Raw genomic sequence first — 23,319 nt, 5'->3', positions numbered from 1 at the left:
GCACCATTTCTTGTGGGTTTATCTGTAATAAATATATGTATTTTCCCCTCTGTCCCGTTTCAGGCCGGAGTCTCTCTCAGAACCATGTACATAACCCCCCAGACCCCTTGTTCCGGACAGAGGTCTCAGCGGTCTCCATCTGGTGTAACGCCAGCGGCCATAGCGTGGGGCGCTTTGAGTGGTCCGTGTTTCCCGCTCATTCTCCCACACAGAAGATGCAGATTGTCAGCTCTGTGGACCCACACTTCTCCTATACCATATACAGGGATCGGGTGAGGGTCAGACGGGAGATCTACCTAGAGACGGTGGGAGACGACACATCCCGACTTCACATCACCCACCTGCGGGCACAGGATGCGGGCGAGTACGAATGTTATGCCCCAAATACAGATGACAGATACTACGTGGGTTACAGCACCAGTGTCAGCCTGATCGGTAATTCACTTAACCAATACTATACCCCCCTAATGGCTCTATTACCTGTACTAGTACTGATCTATGTACTATCCCTGTATACGCACTAGTGGCATCACGCTAATCTCTGTAGTATAATTCTATCATTCCCTATATTCATATGATTCCAATCTGTAACCCGTTACTAATATTCCATATAATCCGACTTCACCCTCTCCTGATACTTCATCGCATTTGTCTCTCTGAGGGGCCCATTTATCAATAATCACATTTGCAATGCGATCTGGTAACATATTAGTGCCCAAAATCACATTACAGATTATACCGCCCCGATGTATGACATAGCACATTACAGTGTGAGATTATACCGCCCCGATGTATGACATAGCATATTACAGTGTGAGATTATACCACCCCAATGTATGATATAGCACATTACAGTGTGAGATTGTACCGCCCTAATGTATGATATAGCACATTACAGTGTGAGATTATACCGCCCGGATGTATGACATAGCACATTACAGTGTGATATTATACCACCCCGATGTATGACATAGTACATTACAGTGTGAGATTATAGCGCCCCGATGTATGACATAGTACATTACAGTGTGATTATACCACCCCGATGTATGACATAGCACATTACAGTGTGAGATTGTACCGCCCTGATGTATGACATAGCACATTACAGTGTAAGATTATACCACCCTGATGTATGATATAGCACATTACAGTGTAAGATTATACCGCCCCGATGTATGATATAGCACATTACAGTGTGAGATTATACCGCACCGATGTATGACATAGCACATTACAGTGTGATATTATACCGCCCTGATGTATGACATAGCGCATCACAGTGTGAGATTATACCGCCCCGATGTATGATATAGCACATTACAGTGTGAGATTATACCGCCCCGATGTATGACATAGCACATTACAGTGTGAGATTATACCACCCCAATGTATGACATAGCACATTACAGTGTGATATTATACCACCCCAATGTAAGATATAGCACATTACAGCGTGAGATTATACCACCCCGATGTATGATATAGCACATTACAGTGTGAGATTATAGCGCCCCGATGTATGACATAGCACATTACAGTGTGAGATTATAGTGCCCCAATGTATGACATAGCACATTACAGTGTGAGATTATACCTCCCCGATGTATGACATAGCACATTACAGTGTGAAATTATAGCGCCCCAGTGTATGATATAGCACATTACAGTGTGATATTATACCGCCCTGATGTATGACAGCACATTACAGTGTGAGATTATACCACCCCAATGTATGACATAGCATATTACAGTGTGAGATTATAGCGCCCCGATGTATGACATAGCACATTACAGTGTGAGATTGTACAGCCCTGATGTATGACATAGCGCATTACAGTGTGAGATTATAGCGCCCCGATGTATGACATAGCACATTACAGTGTGAGATTATACCGCCCCAATGTATGATATAGCACATTACAGTGTGAGATTATACCTCCCCAATGTATGACATAGCATATTACAGTGTGAGATTATAGCGCCCCGATGTATGACATAGCACATTACAGTGTGAGATTGTACCGTCCTGATGTATGATATAGCGCATTACAGTGTGAGATTATAGCGCCCCGATGTATGACATAGCACATTACAGTGTGAGATTATAGCGCCCCGATGTATGACATAGCACATTACAGTGTGAGATTGTACCGCCCCGATGTATGATATAGCACATTACAGTGTGAGATTATAGCGCCCCGATGTATGATATATCACAATACAGTGTGAGATTATACCACCCCAATGTATGACATAGCATATTACAGTGTGAGATTATAGCACCCCGATGTATGACATAGCACATTACAGTGTGATATTATACTACCCCAATGTATGACATAGCACATTACAGTGTGATATTATACCACCCCAATGTATGATATAGCACATTACAGCGTGAGATTATACCACCCCGATGTATGATATAGCACATTACAGTGTGAGATTATAGCGCCCCGATGTATGACATAGCACATTACAGTGTGAGATTATAGTGCCCCAATGTATGACATAGCACATTACAGTGTGAGATTATACCTCCCCGATGTATGACATAGCACATTACAGTGTGAAATTATAGCGCCCCGATGTATGATATAGTACATTACAGTGTGAGATTGTACCGCCCCAGTGTATGATATAGCACATTACAGTGTGATATTATACCGCCCTGATGTATGACATAGCACATTACAGTGTGAGATTATACCACCCCAATGTATGACATAGCATATTACAGTGTGAGATTATAGCGCCCCGATGTATGACATAGCACATTACAGTGTGAGATTGTACAGCCCTGATGTATGACATAGCGCATTACAGTGTGAGATTATAGCGCCCCGATGTATGACATAGCACATTACAGTGTGAGATTATACCGCCCCAATGTATGATATAGCACATTACAGTGTGAGATTATACCTCCCCAATGTATGACATAGCATATTACAGTGTGAGATTATAGCGCCCCGATGTATGACATAGCACATTACAGTGTGAGATTGTACCGTCCTGATGTATGATATAGCGCATTACAGTGTGAGATTATAGCGCCCCGATGTATGACATAGCACATTACAGTGTGAGATTATAGCGCCCCGATGTATGACATAGCACATTACAGTGTGAGATTGTACCGCCCCGATGTATGATATAGCACATTACAGTGTGAGATTATAGCGCCCCGATGTATGATATATCACAATACAGTGTGAGATTATACCACCCCAATGTATGACATAGCATATTACAGTGTGAGATTATAGCACCCCGATGTATGACATAGCACATTACAGTGTGATATTATACTACCCCAATGTATGACATAGCACATTACAGTGTGATATTATACCACCCCAATGTATGATATAGCACATTACAGCGTGAGATTATACCACCCCGATGTATGATATAGCACATTACAGTGTGAGATTATAGCGCCCCGATGTATGACATAGCACATTACAGTGTGAGATTATAGTGCCCCGATGTATGACATAGCACATTACAGTGTGAGATTATACCTCCCCGATGTATGACATAGCACATTACAGTGTGAAATTATAGCGCCCCGATGTATGACATAGTACATTACAGTGTGAGATTGTACCGCCCCAGTGTATGATATAGCACATTACAGTGTGATATTATACCGCCCTGATGTATGACATAGCACATTACAGTGTGAGATTATACCACCCCAATGTATGACATAGCATATTACAGTGTGAGATTATAGCGCCCCGATGTATGACATAGCACATTACAGTGTGAGATTGTACAGCCCTGATGTATGACATAGCGCATTACAGTGTGAGATTATAGCGCCCCGATGTATGACATAGCACATTACAGTGTGAGATTATACCGCCCCAATGTATGATATAGCACATTACAGTGTGAGATTATACCTCCCCAATGTATGACATAGCATATTACAGAGGGAGATTATAGCGCCCCGATGTATGACATAGCACATTACAGTGTGAGATTGTACCGTCCTGATGTATGATATAGCGCATTACAGTGTGAGATAATAGCGCCCCGAAGTATGACATAGCACATTACAGTGTGAGATTGTACCGCCCCGATGTATGATATAGCACATTACAGTGTGAGATTATAGCGCCCCGATGTATGATATATCACAATACAGTGTGAGATTATACCACCCCAATGTATGACATAGCATATTACAGTGTGAGATTATAGCGCCCCGATGTATGACATAGCACATTACAGTGTGAGATTGTACCGCCCTGATGTATGACATAGCGCATTACAGTGTGAGATTATAGCGCCCCGATGTATGACATAGCACATTACAGTGTGAGATTATAGCGCCCCGATGTATGACATAACACATTACAGTGTGAGATTATACCGCCCCGATGTATGATATAGCACACTACAGTGTGAGATTATACCGCCCCGATGTATGATATAGCACATTACAGTGTGAGATTATACCACCCCAATGTATGATATAGCACATTACAGTGTGAGATTGTACTGCCCCGATGTATGATATAGCACATTACAGTGTGAGATTATAGCGCCCCGATGTATGACATAGCACATTACAGTGTGAGATTATAGCGCCCCGATGTATGATATAGCACATTACAGTGTGAGATTATAGCGCATCGATGTATGATATAGCACATTACAGTGTGAGATTATACCACCCCAATGTATGATATAGCACATTACAGTGTGAGATTACAGCGCCCCGATGTATGACATAGCACTTTACAGTGTGAGATTATAGCGCCCCGATGTATGATATAGCACATTACAGTGTGAGATTATAGCACCCCGATGTATGACATAGCACATTACATTGTGAGATTGTACCGCCCCGATATATGACATAGCACATTACAGTGTGAGATTATACCACACTGATGTAATATATAGCACATTACAGTGTGAGATTATATCGCCCCGATGTATGATATAGCACATTACAGTGTGAGATTATACCACCCTGATGTAATATATAGCAAATTACAGTGCGATATTATATCGCCCCGATGTATAATATAGCACATTACAGTGTGAGATTATACCGCCCCGATACATGACATAGCACATTACTGTGTGAGATTATACCACCCTGATGTAATATATAGCACATTACAGTGTGAGATTATATCGCCCCGATGTATGATATAGCACATTACAGTGTGAGATTATATCGCCCCGATGTATGATATAGCTCCGCGATGTTTGAAATAGCACAAGCAGGAGCCCGCCCTGCGACGTGCTCAGAGTGAAGTGACCGCATCAGCAGTCTCTTCGCTCCTGTGTCGGGGATCCTGTTCATGTGCAGTCTGCTGACCACACATGAGCGGAAGCCATTGCTGGGAAGGGAACTAGAGGAAGCCTTTCCAGCCTTCCCATAGGCTACAGCAGCCTCATTGCCATCGTCATTGGTAACTCCTACTGCATCGCATCGCACACAAATTCCTATGGGGGCTGCTGCGGTCCCTCCTTCATATATTTCCTGTGATACTAATTATTTGTGGGTATCCCCCAAAACGGGTGTTTTCTGGTAGAATATGCCACAAATATTTAATGATAAATAGGCCCCTAATACTTCCTCGTACTCCATATTTCTCACCTCTCTAATACCTCTTATTACTCCATGGTACCTCACCTCTCTAATACCTCTTATTACTCCATAGTACCTCACTCTATAATGCTTATTACTCCATCTAACCTGACTCTATAACTCTTATTACTCCATGAAACCTCACTCTATAGCTTATTACTCCATGGTACCTCACTCTATAACGCTTATTACTCCATGTAACCTCACTCTATAACTCTTATTACTCCATGTAACCTCACTCTATAGCTTATTACTCCATGTAACCTCACTCTATAACTCTTATTACTCCATGGAACCGCACTCTATAACTCTTTTTACTCCATGGTACCTCACTCTATAATACTTATTACTCCATGTAACCTCACTCTATAACTCTTATTACTCCATAGTACCTCACTCTATAACGCTTAGTACTCCATGTAACCTCACTCTATAACTCTTATTACTCCATGGAACCTCACTCTATAACGCTTATTACTCCATGGTACCTCACTCTGTAACGCTTATTACTCCATGGTACCTCACTCTATAATGCTTATTTCTCCATGGTATCTCACTGTATAATGCTTATTACTCCATAGTACCTCACTCTATAACGCTTATTACTCCACGTAACCTCACTCTGTAACGCTTATTACTGAATGGAACCTCACTCTATAACTCTTATTACTCTATGGAACCACACTCTATCACTCTTATTACTCTATGGAACCTCACTCTATAACGCTTATTACTCTATGGTATATCACTCTATAACGCTTATTACTCCATGGTACCTCACTCTATAATGCTTATTACTGAATGGAACCTCACTCTATAACTCTTATTACTGAATGGAGCCTCACTCTATAACTCTTATTACTCCATGTAACCTCACTCTATAACTCTTATTACTCTATGGTATCTCACTCTATAACGCTTATTACTCTGTGGTATCTCACTCTATAACGCTTATTACTCCATGGTATCTCACTCTATAACGCTTATTACTCTATGGTATCTCTCTCTATAACGCTTATTACTCCATGGTATCTCACTCTATAACGCTTATTACTGAATGGAACCTCACTCTATAACTCTTATTACTCCATGGTATCTCACTCTATAACTCTTATTACTGAATGGAAAATCACTCTATAACTCTTATTACTGAATGGAACCTCACTCTATAACTCTTATTACTCTATGGTATCTCACTCTATAACGCTTATTACTCTATGGTATCTCACTCTATAACGCTTATTACTCCATGGTATCTCTCTCTATAACGCTTATTACTGAATGGAACCTCACTCTATAACTCTTATTACTCCATGGTATCTCACTTTATAACGCTTATTACTGAATGGAACCTCACTATATAACTCTTATTACTCTATGGAACCTCACTCTATAACGCTTATTACTCCATGGGATCTCACTCTATAACGCTTATTACTCCATGGTATCTCACTCTATAACTCTTATTACTCCCTATAAGGTGTTATAACACCATTGTTTGCTCCATGTTACTTCTCTTTTCACTTCTTACACCTACCCCTATTACTCTATATCAGTGGTTCTCAAACTCGGTCCTCAGGACCCCACACAGTTCACTTTTTGCAGGTCACCCAGCAGGTGCACAGGTGTATTCATTACTCACTGACACATTTTAAAAGATCTACGGGTGCAGATAAATATTTCACTAGTAATTATGTGAGGAGACCTGGAAAACATGCACTGTTTGGGGTCATGAGGACCGAGTTTGAGAACCTGTGCTCTATATAATCCCTTCTCACTGTAACTCCTCCTATTACTCTATATAACCCCTATTCCCTATAACTCATCCTAATACTCTATATGATCCCTACTCCCTATAACTCATCCTAATACTCTATATAATCCCTACTTCCTATAATTTATTCTATTACTCTATATAATCCCTCTTCCCTATAACTCATCCTAATACTCTATATAATCCCTACTCACTGTAACTCCTCCTATTACTCTATATAACCCCTATTCCCTATAACTCATCCTAATACTCTATATGATCCCTACTCCCTATAACTCATTCTATTACTCAAAAAATCCCCACTCCCTACAACTCCTCCTTTTACTCTATATAATCCCTACTCCCTATATCTCCTCCTATGATTCTATATAATCCCTACTGCTTATAACTCCTCCTATGATTCTATATAATCCTAACATTACAGTGTGAGATTATCCCGCCCCGATATATGACATAGCACATTACAGTGTGAGATTATACCACCCCAATGTATGATATAGCACATTACAGTGTGAGATTGTACTGCCCCGATGTATGATATAGCACATTACAGTGTGAGATTATAGCGCCCCGATGTATGACATAGCACATTACAGTGTGAGATTATAGCGCCCCGATGTATGATATAGCACTTTACAGTGTGAGATTATAGTGCCCCGATGTATGATATAGCACATTACAGTGTGAGATTATAGCGCCTCGATGTATGATATAGCACATTACAGTGTGAGATTATACCACCCCAATGTATGATATAGCACATTACAGTGTGAGATTATAGCACCCCGATGTATAACATAGCACATTACAGTGTGAGATTATAGCGCCCCGATGTATGATATAGCACATTACAGTGTGAGATTATAGCACCCGATGTATGACATAGCACATTACAGTGTGAGATTATACCACCCTGATGTAATATATAGCAAATTACAGTGTGATATTATATCGCCCCGATGTATAATATAGCACATGACAGTGTGATATTATACCGCCCCGATATATGACATAGCACATTACTGTGTGAGATTATACCACCCTGATGTAATATATAGCACATTACAGTGTGAGATTATATCGCCCCGATGTATGATATAGCACATTACAGTGTGAGATTATATCGCCCCGATGTATGATATAGCACATTACAGTGTGAGATTATATCGCCCCAATGTATGATATAGCGCCGCGATGTATGAAATAGCACAAGCAGGAGCCCGCCCTGCAACGAGCTCAGAGTGAAGTGACCGCATCTGCAGTCTCTTCGCTCCTGTGTCGGGGATCCTGTTCATGTGCAGTCTGCTGACCACACATGAGCGGAAGCCATTGCGGGGAAGGGAACTAGAGGAAGCCTTTCCAGCCTTCCCATAGGCTACAGCAGCCTCATTGCCATCGTCATTGGTAACTCCTACTGCATCGCATCCCACACAAATTCCTATGGGGGCTGCTGCGGTCCCTCCTTCATACATTTCCTGTGATACTAAATATTTGTGGGTATCCCCCAAAACGGGTGTTTTCTGGGAGAATATGCCACAAATATTTAATGATAAATAGGCCCCTAATACTTCCTCGTACTCCATATTTCTCACCTCTCTAATGCCTCTTATTACTCCATGATACCTCACCTCTCTAATACCTCTTATTACTCCATAGTACCTCACTCTATAATGCTTATTACTCCATGTAACCTGACTCTATAACTCTTATTACTCCATGTAACCTCACTCTAAAGCTTATTACTCCATGGTACCTCACTCTATAACGCTTATTACTCCATGTAACCTCACTCTATAACTCTTATTCCTCCATGTATCCTCACTCTATAGCTTATTACTCCATGTAACCTCACTCTATAACTCTTATTACTCCATAGAACCTCACTCTATAACTCTTATTACTCCATGGTACCTCACTCTATAATACTTATTACTCCATGGTACCTCACTCTATAACGCTTATTACTGAATGGAACCTCACTCTATAACTCTTATTACTCTATGATATCTCACTCTATAATGCTTATTACTCCATGGTATCTCACTCTATAACTCTTATTACTGAATGGAACCTCACTCTATAACTTTTATTACTCCATGTAACCTCACTCTTTAGCTTATTACACCATGTAACCTCACTCTATAACTCTTATTACTCCATGGAACCTCACTCTTTAACTCTTTTTACTCCATGGTACCTCACTGTATAATACTTATTACTCCATGTAACCTCAATCTATAACTCTTGTTACTCCATAGTACCTCACTCTATAACGCTTATTACTCCATGGTATCTCACTCTATAACGCTTATTACTGAATGGAACCTCACTCTATAACTCTTATTACTCTATGGAACCTCACTCTATAACGCTTATTACTCCATGGTATCTCACTCTATAACGCTTATTACTCCATGGTATCTCACTCTATAACGCTTATTACTCCATGGTACCTCACTCTATAACTCTTATTACTGAATGGAACTTCACTCTATAACTCTTATTACTCCATGGTATCTCACTTTATAACGCTTATTACTCCATGGTATCTCACTCTATAACGCTTATTACTCCATGGTATCTCACTCTATAATGCTTATTACTGAATGGAACCTCACTCTATAACTCTTATTACTCCATGGTATCTCACTTTATAACGCTTATTACTGAATGGAACCTCACTCTATAACTCTTATTACTCTATGGAACCTCACTCTATAACGCTTATTACTCCATGGTATCTCACTCTATAACGCTTATTACTCCATGGTATCTCACTCTATAACTCTTATTACTCCCTATAAGGTGTTATAACACCATTGTTTGCTCCATGTTACTTCTCTTTTCACTTCTTACACCTCCCCCTATTACTCTATATCAGTGGTTCTCAAATTCGGTCCTCAGGACCCCACACAGTTCACTTTTTGCAGGTCACCCAGCAGGCGCACAGGTGTATTCATTACTCACTGACACATTTTAAAAGATCTATGGGTGCACATAAATATTTCACTAGTAATTATGTGAGGAGACCTGGAAAACATGCACTGTTTGGGGTCATGAGGACCGAGTTTTAGAACCTGTGCTCTATATAATCCCTACTCACTGTAACTCCTCCTATTACTCTATATAACCCCTACTCCTTATAACTCATCCTAATACTCTATATAATCCCTACTCCCTATAACTCATCCTAATACTCTATATAATCCCTACTCCCTATAACTCATCCTAATACTCTATATAATCCCTACTTCCTATAACTCATTCTATTACTCTATATAATCCCTCCTCGCTATAACTCATCCTAATACTCTATATAATCCCTACTCACTGTAACTCCTCCTATTACTCTATATAACCCCTATTCCCTATAACTCATCCTAATACTCTATATGATCCCTACTCCCTATTACTCACCCTAATACTCTATATAATCCCTACTTCCTATAACTCATTCTATTACTCTATATAATCCCTCCTCCCTATAACTCATCCTAATACTCTATATAATCCCTACTCACTGTAACTCCTCCTATTACTCTATATAACCCCTACTCCCTATAACTCATTCTATTACTCAAAAAATCCCCACTCCCTATAACTCCTCCTTTTACTCTATATAATCCCTACTCCCTATATCTCCTCCTATGATTCTATATAATCCCTACTGCCTATAACTCCTCCTATGAATCTATATAATCCTAACATTACAGTGTGAGATTATACCGCCCTGATATATGACATAGCACATTACAGTGTGAGATTATACCACCCCAATGTATGATATAGCACATTACAGTGTGAGATTATAGCGCCCCGATGTATGACATAGCACATTACAAATTATAGCGCCCAGATGTATGACATAGCACATTACAGTGTGAGATTATAGCGCCCCGATGTATGATACAGCACATTACAGTGTGAGATTATAGCGCCCCGATGTATGACATAGCACATTACAGTGTGAGATTATACCGCCCCAATGTATGATATAGCACATTACAGTGTGAGATTATACCTCCCCAATGTATGACATAGCATATTACAGAGGGAGATTATAGCGCCCCGATGTATGACATAGCACATTACAGTGTGAGATTGTACCGTCCTGATGTATGATATAGCGCATTACAGTGTGAGATAATAGCGCCCCGAAGTATGACATAGCACATTACAGTGTGAGATTGTACCGCCCCGATGTATGATATAGCACATTACAGTGTGAGATTATAGCGCCCCGATGTATGATATATCACAATACAGTGTGAGATTATACCACCCCAATGTATGACATAGCATATTACAGTGTGAGATTATAGCGCCCCGATGTATGACATAGCACATTACAGTGTGAGATTGTACCGCCCTGATGTATGACATAGCGCATTACAGTGTGAGATTATAGCGCCCCGATGTATGACATAGCACATTACAGTGTGAGATTATAGCGCCCCGATGTATGACATAACACATTACAGTGTGAGATTATACCGCCTCGATGTATGATATAGCACATTACAGTGTGAGATTATACCGCCCCGATGTATGATATAGCACATTACAGTGTGAGATTATACCACCCCAATGTATGATATAGCACATTACAGTGTGAGATTGTACTGCCCCGATGTATGATATAGCACATTACAGTGTGAGATTATAGCGCCCCGATGTATGACATAGCACATTACAGTGTGAGATTATAGCGCCCCGATGTATGATATAGCACATTACAGTGTGAGATTATAGCGCATCGATGTATGATATAGCACATTACAGTGTGAGATTATACCACCCCAATGTATGATATAGCACATTACAGTGTGAGATTATAGCGCCCCGATGTATGACATAGCACATTACAGTGTGAGATTATAGCGCCCCGATGTATGATATAGCACATTACAGTGTGAGATTATAGCACCCCGATGTATGACATAGCACATTACATTGTGAGATTGTACCGCCCCGATATATGACATAGCACATTACAGTGTGAGATTATACCACACTGATGTAATATATAGCACATTACAGTGTGAGATTATATCGCCCCGATGTATGATATAGCACATTACAGTGTGAGATTATACCACCCTGATGTAATATATAGCAAATTACAGTGCGATATTATATCGCCCCGATGTATAATATAGCACATTACAGTGTGAGATTATACCGCCCCGATACATGACATAGCACATTACTGTGTGAGATTATACCACCCTGATGTAATATATAGCACATTACAGTGTGAGATTATATCGCCCCGATGTATGATATAGCACATTACAGTGTGAGATTATATCGCCCCGATGTATGATATAGCTCCGCGATGTTTGAAATAGCACAAGCAGGAGCCCGCCCTGCGACGTGCTCAGAGTGAAGTGACCGCATCAGCAGTCTCTTCGCTCCTGTGTCGGGGATCCTGTTCATGTGCAGTCTGCTGACCACACATGAGCGGAAGCCATTGCTGGGAAGGGAACTAGAGGAAGCCTTTCCAGCCTTCCCATAGGCTACAGCAGCCTCATTGCCATCGTCATTGGTAACTCCTACTGCATCGCATCGCACACAAATTCCTATGGGGGCTGCTGCGGTCCCTCCTTCATATATTTCCTGTGATACTAATTATTTGTGGGTATCCCCCAAAACGGGTGTTTTCTGGTAGAATATGCCACAAATATTTAATGATAAATAGGCCCCTAATACTTCCTCGTACTCCATATTTCTCACCTCTCTAATACCTCTTATTACTCCATGGTACCTCACCTCTCTAATACCTCTTATTACTCCATAGTACCTCACTCTATAATGCTTATTACTCCATCTAACCTGACTCTATTACTCTTATTACTCCATGAAACCTCACTCTATAGCTTATTACTCCATGGTACCTCACTCTATAACGCTTATTACTCCATGTAACCTCACTCTATAACTCTTATTACTCCATGTAACCTCACTCTATAGCTTATTACTCCATGTAACCTCACTCTATAACTCTTATTACTCCATGGAACCGCACTCTATAACTCTTTTTACTCCATGGTACCTCACTCTATAATACTTATTACTCCATGTAACCTCACTCTATAACTCTTATTACTCCATAGTACCTCACTCTATAACGCTTAGTACTCCATGTAACCTCACTCTATAACTCTTATTACTCCATGGAACCTCACTCTATAACGCTTATTACTCCATGGTACCTCACTCTGTAACGCTTATTACTCCATGGTACCTCACTCTATAATGCTTATTTCTCCATGGTATCTCACTGTATAATGCTTATTACTCCATAGTACCTCACTCTATAACGCTTATTACTCCACGTAACCTCACTCTGTAACGCTTATTACTGAATGGAACCTCACTCTATAACTCTTATTACTCTATGGAACCACACTCTATCACTCTTATTACTCTATGGAACCTCACTCTATAACGCTTATTACTCTATGGTATATCACTCTATAACGCTTATTACTCCATGGTACCTCACTCTATAATGCTTATTACTGAATGGAACCTCACTCTATAACTCTTATTACTGAATGGAGCCTCACTCTATAACTCTTATTACTCCATGTAACCTCACTCTATAACTCTTATTACTCTATGGTATCTCACTCTATAACGCTTATTACTCTGTGGTATCTCACTCTATAACGCTTATTACTCCATGGTATCTCACTCTATAACGCTTATTACTCTATGGTATCTCTCTCTATAACGCTTATTACTCCATGGTATCTCACTCTATAACGCTTATTACTGAATGGAACCTCACTCTATAACTCTTATTACTCCATGGTATCTCACTCTATAACTCTTATTACTGAATGGAAAATCACTCTATAACTCTTATTACTGAATGGAACCTCACTCTATAACTCTTATTACTCTATGGTATCTCACTCTATAACGCTTATTACTCCATGGTATCTCACTCTATAACGCTTATTACTCCATGGTATCTCTCTCTATAACGCTTATTACTGAATGGAACCTCACTCTATAACTCTTATTACTCCATGGTATCTCACTTTATAACGCTTATTACTGAATGGAACCTCACTATATAACTCTTATTACTCTATGGAACCTCACTCTATAACGCTTATTACTCCATGGGATCTCACTCTATAACGCTTATTACTCCATGGTATCTCACTCTATAACTCTTATTACTCCCTATAAGGTGTTATAACACCATTGTTTGCTCCATGTTACTTCTCTTTTCACTTCTTACACCTACCCCTATTACTCTATATCAGTGGTTCTCAAACTCGGTCCTCAGGACCCCACACAGTTCACTTTTTGCAGGTCACCCAGCAGGTGCACAGGTGTATTCATTACTCACTGACACATTTTAAAAGATCTACGGGTGCAGATAAATATTTCACTAGTAATTATGTGAGGAGACCTGGAAAACATGCACTGTTTGGGGTCATGAGGACCGAGTTTGAGAACCTGTGCTCTATATAATCCCTTCTCACTGTAACTCCTCCTATTACTCTATATAACCCCTATTCCCTATAACTCATCCTAATACTCTATATGATCCCTACTCCCTATAACTCATCCTAATACTCTATATAATCCCTACTTCCTATAATTTATTCTATTACTCTATATAATCCCTCTTCCCTATAACTCATCCTAATACTCTATATAATCCCTACTCACTGTAACTCCTCCTATTACTCTATATAACCCCTATTCCCTATAACTCATCCTAATACTCTATATGATCCCTACTCCCTATAACTCATTCTATTACTCAAAAAATCCCCACTCCCTACAACTCCTCCTTTTACTCTATATAATCCCTACTCCCTATATATCCTCCTATGATTCTATATAATCCCTACTGCTTATAACTCCTCCTATGATTCTATATAATCCTAACATTACAGTGTGAGATTATCCCGCCCCGATATATGACATAGCACATTACAGTGTGAGATTATACCACCCCAATGTATGATATAGCACATTACAGTGTGAGATTGTACTGCCCCGATGTATGATATAGCACATTACAGTGTGAGATTATAGCGCCCCGATGTATGACATAGCACATTACAGTGTGAGATTATAGCGCCCCGATGTATGATATAGCACTTTACAGTGTGAGATTATAGTGCCCCGATGTATGATATAGCACATTACAGTGTGAGATTATAGCGCCTCGATGTATGATATAGCACATTACAGTGTGAGATTATACCACCCCAATGTATGATATAGCACATTACAGTGTGAGATTATAGCACCCCGATGTATAACATAGCACATTACAGTGTGAGATTATAGCGCCCCGATATATGATATAGCACATTACAGTGTGAGATTATAGCACCCGATGTATGACATAGCACATTACAGTGTGAGATTATACCACCCTGATGTAATATATAGCAAATTACAGTGTGATATTATATCGCCCCGATGTATAATATAGCACATGACAGTGTGATATTATACCGCCCCGATATATGACATAGCACATTACTGTGTGAGATTATACCACCCTGATGTAATATATAGCACATTACAGTGTGAGATTATATCGCCCCGATGTATGATATAGCACATTACAGTGTGAGATTATATCGCCCCGATGTATGATATAGCACATTACAGTGTGAGATTATATCGCCCCAATGTATGATATAGCGCCGCGATGTATGAAATAGCACAAGCAGGAGCCCGCCCTGCAACGAGCTCAGAGTGAAGTGACCGCATCTGCAGTCTCTTCGCTCCTGTGTCGGGGATCCTGTTCATGTGCAGTCTGCTGACCACACATGAGCGGAAGCCATTGCTGGGAAGGGAACTAGAGGAAGCCTTTCCAGCCTTCCCATAGGCTACAGCAGCCTCATTGCCATCGTCATTGGTAACTCCTACTGCATCGCATCCCACACAAATTCCTATGGGGGCTGCTGCGGTCCCTCCTTCATACATTTCCTGTGATACTAAATATTTGTGGGTATCCCCCAAAACGGGTGTTTTCTGGGAGAATATGCCACAAATATTTAATGATAAATAGGCCCCTAATACTTCCTCGTACTCCATATTTCTCACCTCTCTAATGCCTCTTATTACTCCATGATACCTCACCTCTCTAATACCTCTTATTACTCCATAGTACCTCACTCTATAATGCTTATTACTCCATGTAACCTGACTCTATAACTCTTATTACTCCATGTAACCTCACTCTAAAGCTTATTACTCCATGGTACCTCACTCTATAACGCTTATTACTCCATGTAACCTCACTCTATAACTCTTATTCCTCCATGTATCCTCACTCTATAGCTTATTACTCCATGTAACCTCACTCTATAACTCTTATTACTCCATAGAACCTCACTCTATAACTCTTATTACTCCATGGTACCTCACTCTATAATACTTATTACTCCATGGTACCTCACTCTATAACGCTTATTACTGAATGGAACCTCACTCTATAACTCTTATTACTCTATGATATCTCACTCTATAATGCTTATTACTCCATGGTATCTCACTCTATAACTCTTATTACTGAATGGAACCTCACTCTATAACTTTTATTACTCCATGTAACCTCACTCTTTAGCTTATTACACCATGTAACCTCACTCTATAACTCTTATTACTCCATGGAACCTCACTCTTTAACTCTTTTTACTCCATGGTACCTCACTGTATAATACTTATTACTCCATGTAACCTCAATCTATAACTCTTGTTACTCCATAGTACCTCACTCTATAACGCTTAGTACTCCATGTAACCTCACTCTATAACTCTTATTACTCCATGGAACCTCACTCTATAACGCTTATTACTCCATGGTACCTCACTCTATAACGCTTATTACTCCATGGTACCTCACTCTATAATGCTTATTTCTCCATGGTATCTCACTCTATAATGCTTATTACTCCATAGTACCTCACTCTATACTGCTTATTACTCTATGTAACCTCACTCTATAACGCTTATTACTGAATGGAACCTCACTCTATAACTCTTATTACTCTATGGAACCTCACTCTATAACGCTTATTACTCCATGGTATCTCACTCTATAACGCTTATTACTCCATGGTATCTCACTCTATAACTCTTATTACTCCATGGTACCTCACTCTATAACTCTTATTACTGAATGGAACCTCACTCTATAACTCTTATTACTCCATGGTATCTCACTCTATAACGCTTATTACTCTATGGTATCTCACTCTATAATGCTTATTACTCCATGGTATATCACTCTATAACGCTTATTACTCCATGGTATCTCACTCTATAACGCTTATTACTCCATGGTACCTCACTCTATAACTCTTATTACTGAATGGAACCTCACTCTATAACTCTTATTACTCCATGGTATCTCACTCTATAACGCTTATTACTCTATGGTATCTCACTCTATAATGCTTATTTCTCCATGGTATCTCACTCTATAATGCTTATTACTCCATAGTACCTCACTCTATAACGCTTATTACTCCATGTAACCTCACTCTATAACGCTTATTACTGAATGGAACCTCACTCTATAACTCTTATTACTCTATGGAACCTCACTCTATAACGCTTATTACTCCATGGTATCTCACTCTATAACGCTTATTACTCCATGGTATCTCACTCTATAACGCTTATTACTCCATGGTACCTCACTCTATAACTCTTATTACTGAATGGAACTTCACTCTATAACTCTTATTACTCCATGGTATCTCACTTTATAACGCTTATTACTCCATGGTATCTCACTCTATAACGCTTATTACTCCATGGTATCTCACTCTATAATGCTTATTACTGAATGGAACCTCACTCTATAACTCTTATTACTCCATGGCATCTCACTTTATAACGCTTATTACTGAATGGAACCTCACTCTATAACTCTTATTACTCTATGGAACCTCACTCTATAACGCTTATTACTCCATGGTATCTCACTCTATAACGCTTATTACTCCATGGTATCTCACTCTATAACTCTTATTACTCCCTATAAGGTGTTATAACACCATTGTTTGCTCCATGTTACTTCTCTTTTCACTTCTTACACCTCCCCCTATTACTCTATATCAGTGGTTCTCAAATTCGGTCCTCAGGACCCCACACAGTTCACTTTTTGCAGGTCACCCAGCAGGCGCACAGGTGTATTCATTACTCACTGACACATTTTAAAAGATCTATGGGTGCACATAAATATTTCACTAGTAATTATGTGAGGAGACCTGGAAAACATGCACTGTTTGGGGTCATGAGGACCGAGTTTTAGAACCTGTGCTCTATATAATCCCTACTCACTGTAACTCCTCCTATTACTCTATATAACCCCTACTCCTTATAACTCATCCTAATACTCTATATAATCCCTACTCCCTATAACTCATCCTAATACTCTATATAATCCCTACTCCCTATAACTCATCCTAATACTCTATATAATCCCTACTTCCTATAACTCATTCTATTACTCTATATAATCCCTCCTCGCTATAACTCATCCTAATACTCTATATAATCCCTACTCACTGTAACTCCTCCTATTACTCTATATAACCCCTATTCCCTATAACTCATCCTAATACTCTATATGATCCCTACTCCCTATAACTCACCCTAATACTCTATATAATCCCTACTTCCTATAACTCATTCTATTACTCTATATAATCCCTCCTCCCTATAACTCATCCTAATACTCTATATAATCCCTACTCACTGTAACTCCTCCTATTACTCTATATAACCCCTACTCCCTATAACTCATTCTATTACTCAAAAAATCCCCACTCCCTATAACTTCTCCTTTTACTCTATATAATCCCTACTCCCTATATCTCCTCCTATGATTCTATATAATCCCTACTGCCTATAACTCCTCCTATGAATCTATATAATCCTAACATTACAGTGTGAGATTATACCGCCCTGATATATGACATAGCACATTACAGTGTGAGATTATACCACCCCAATGTATGATATAGCACATTACAGTGTGAGATTATAGCGCCCCGATGTATGACATAGCACATTACAAATTATAGCGCCCAGATGTATGACATAGCACATTACAGTGTGAGATTATAGCGCCCCGATGTATGATACAGCACATTACAGTGTGAGATTATAGCGCCTCGATGTATGATATAGCACATTACAGTGTGAGATTATAGCGCCCCGATGTATGATATAGCACATTACAGTGTGAGATTGTACCGCCCCGATGTATGATATAGCACATTACAGTGTGAGATTATAGCACCCCGATGTATAACATAGCACATTACAGTGTGAGATTATAGCGCCCCAATGTATGATATAGCACATTACAGTGTGAGATTATAGCACCCGATGTATGACATAGCACATTACAGTGTGAGATTATACCGCCCCGATATATGACATAGCACATTACAGTGTGAGATTATACCACCCTGATGTAATATATAGCACATTACAGTGTGAGATTATATCGCCCCGATGTATGATATAGCACATTACAGTGTGAGATTATACCACCCTGATGTAATATATAGCAAATTACAGTGTGATATTATATCACCCCGATGTATAATATAGCACATTACAGTGTGAGATTATACCGCCCCAATGTATGATATAGCACATTACAGTGTGAGATTATACCTCCCCAATGTATGACATAGCATATTACAGAGGGAGATTATAGCGCCCCGATGTATGACATAGCACATTACAGTGTGAGATTGTACCGTCCTGATGTATGATATAGCGCATTACAGTGTGAGATAATAGCGCCCCGAAGTATGACATAGCACATTACAGTGTGAGATTGTACCGCCCCGATGTATGATATAGCACATTACAGTGTGAGATTATAGCGCCCCGATGTATGATATATCACAATACAGTGTGAGATTATACCACCCCAATGTATGACATAGCATATTACAGTGTGAGATTATAGCGCCCCGATGTATGACATAGCACATTACAGTGTGAGATTGTACCGCCCTGATGTATGACATAGCGCATTACAGTGTGAGATTATAGCGCCCCGATGTATGACATAGCACATTACAGTGTGAGATTATAGCGCCCCGATGTATGACATAACACATTACAGTGTGAGATTATACCGCCCCGATGTATGATATAGCACATTACAGTGTGAGATTATACCGCCCCGATGTATGATATAGCACATTACAGTGTGAGATTATACCACCCCAATGTATGATATAGCACATTACAGTGTGAGATTGTACTGCCCCGATGTATGATATAGCACATTACAGTGTGAGATTATAGCGCCCCGATGTATGACATAGCACATTACAGTGTGAGATTATAGCGCCCCGATGTATGATATAGCACATTACAGTGTGAGATTATAGCGCATCGATGTATGATATAGCACATTACAGTGTGAGATTATACCACCCCAATGTATGATATAGCACATTACAGTGTGAGATTATAGCGCCCCGATGTATGACATAGCACATTACAGTGTGAGATTATAGCGCCCCGATGTATGATATAGCACATTACAGTGTGAGATTATAGCACCCCGATGTATGACATAGCACATTACATTGTGAGATTGTACCGCCCCGATATATGACATAGCACATTACAGTGTGAGATTATACCACACTGATGTAATATATAGCACATTACAGTGTGAGATTATATCGCCCCGATGTATGATATAGCACATTACAGTGTGAGATTATACCACCCTGATGTAATATATAGCAAATTACAGTGCGATATTATATCGCCCCGATGTATAATATAGCACATTACAGTGTGAGATTATACCGCCCCGATACATGACATAGCACATTACTGTGTGAGATTATACCACCCTGATGTAATATATAGCACATTACAGTGTGAGATTATATCGCCCCGATGTATGATATAGCACATTACAGTGTGAGATTATATCGCCCCGATGTATGATATAGCTCCGCGATGTTTGAAATAGCACAAGCAGGAGCCCGCCCTGCGACGTGCTCAGAGTGAAGTGACCGCATCAGCAGTCTCTTCGCTCCTGTGTCGGGGATCCTGTTCATGTGCAGTCTGCTGACCACACATGAGCGGAAGCCATTGCGGGGAAGGGAACTAGAGGAAGCCTTTCCAGCCTTCCCATAGGCTACAGCAGCCTCATTGCCATCGTCATTGGTAACTCCTACTGCATCGCATCGCACACAAATTCCTATGGGGGCTGCTGCGGTCCCTCCTTCATATATTTCCTGTGATACTAATTATTTGTGGGTATCCCCCAAAACGGGTGTTTTCTGGTAGAATATGCCACAAATATTTAATGATAAATAGGCCCCTAATACTTCCTCGTACTCCATATTTCTCACCTCTCTAATACCTCCTATTACTCCATGGTACCTCACCTCTCTAATACCTCTTATTACTCCATAGTACCTCACTCTATAATGCTTATTACTCCATCTAACCTGACTCTATAACTCTTATTACTCCATGAAACCTCACTCTATAGCTTATTACTCCATGGTACCTCACTCTATAACGCTTATTACTCCATGTAACCTCACTCTATAACTCTTATTACTCCATGTAACCTCACTCTATAGCTTATTACTCCATGTAACCTCACTCTATAACTCTTATTACTCCATAGAACCTCACTCTATAACGCTTATTACTGAATGGATCCTCACTCTATAACTCTTATTACTCTATGATATCTCACTCTATAACGCTTATTACTCCATGTAACCTCACTCTATAACTCTTATTACTCCATGTAACCTCACTCTATAGCTTATTACTCCATGGTACCTCACTCTATAATACTTATTACTCCATGGTACCTCACTCTATAACGCTTATTACTGAATGGATCCTCACTCTATAACTCTTATTACTCTATGATATCTCACTCTATAACGCTTATTACTCCATGGTATCTCACTCTATAACGCTTATTGCTCTATGGTATCTCACTCTATAACTCTTATTACTGAATGGAACCTCACTCTATAACTCTTATTACTCCATGTAACCTCACTATTTAGCTTATTACTCCATGTAACCTGACTCTATAACTCTTATTACTCCATGGAACCGCACTCTATAACTCTTTTTACTCCATGGTACCTCACTCTATAATACTTATTACTCCATGTAACCTCACTCTATAACTCTTATTACTCCATAGTACCTCACTCTATAACGCTTAGTACTCCATGTAACCTCACTCTATAACTCTTATTACTCCATGGAACCTCACTCTATAACGCTTATTACTCCATGGTACCTCACTCTGTAACGCTTATTTCTCCATGGTACCTCACTCTATAATGCTTATTTCTCCATGGTATCTCACTGTATAATGCTTATTACTCCATAGTACCTCACTCTATAACGCTTATTACTCCACGTAACCTCACTCTGTAACGCTTATTACTGAATGGAACCTCACTCTATAACTCTTATTACTCTATGGAACCACACTCTATCACTCTTATTACTCTATGGAACCTCACTCTATAACGCTTATTACTCTATGGTATATCACTCTATAACGCTTATTACTCCATGGTACCTCACTCTATAATGCTTATTACTGAATGGAACCTCACTCTATAACTCTTATTACTGAATGGAGCCTCACTCTATAACTCTTATTACTCCATGTAACCTCACTCTATAACTCTTATTACTCTATGGTATCTCACTCTATAACGCTTATTACTCTGTGGTATCTCACTCTATAACGCTTATTACTCTATGGTATCTCTCTCTATAACGCTTATTACTCCATGCTATCTCACTCTATAACGCTTATTACTGAATGGAACCTCACTCTATAACTCTTATTACTCCATGGTATCTCACTCTATAACTCTTATTA

General features: G+C 39.7%; 1 protein-coding gene across 1 annotated transcript in view; it reads left to right on the top strand.

Annotated features, from left to right (window-relative positions):
• LOC148431216 (immunoglobulin superfamily member 2-like) overlaps positions 1–23,319 on the top strand; it is a 155,749-nt gene that overhangs the window by 21,557 nt on the left and 110,873 nt on the right. Inside the window, exon 2 of the mRNA XM_088466212.1 lies at positions 64–435. Within this exon, the coding sequence (XP_088322338.1) occupies positions 64–435 (372 nt within the window). The remainder of the gene's footprint in view (positions 1–63; positions 436–23,319) is intronic.

This window comes from Taudactylus pleione, unplaced genomic scaffold (assembly GCF_031769625.1).
Source record: "Taudactylus pleione unplaced genomic scaffold, aTauple2 ptg002653l, whole genome shotgun sequence".
NCBI classification, from domain to species: Eukaryota; Metazoa; Chordata; class Amphibia; order Anura; family Myobatrachidae; genus Taudactylus; species Taudactylus pleione.
The sequence above is the reverse complement of the archived record's forward strand: the minus strand, read 5'-3'. Positions and strand labels throughout refer to the sequence as shown.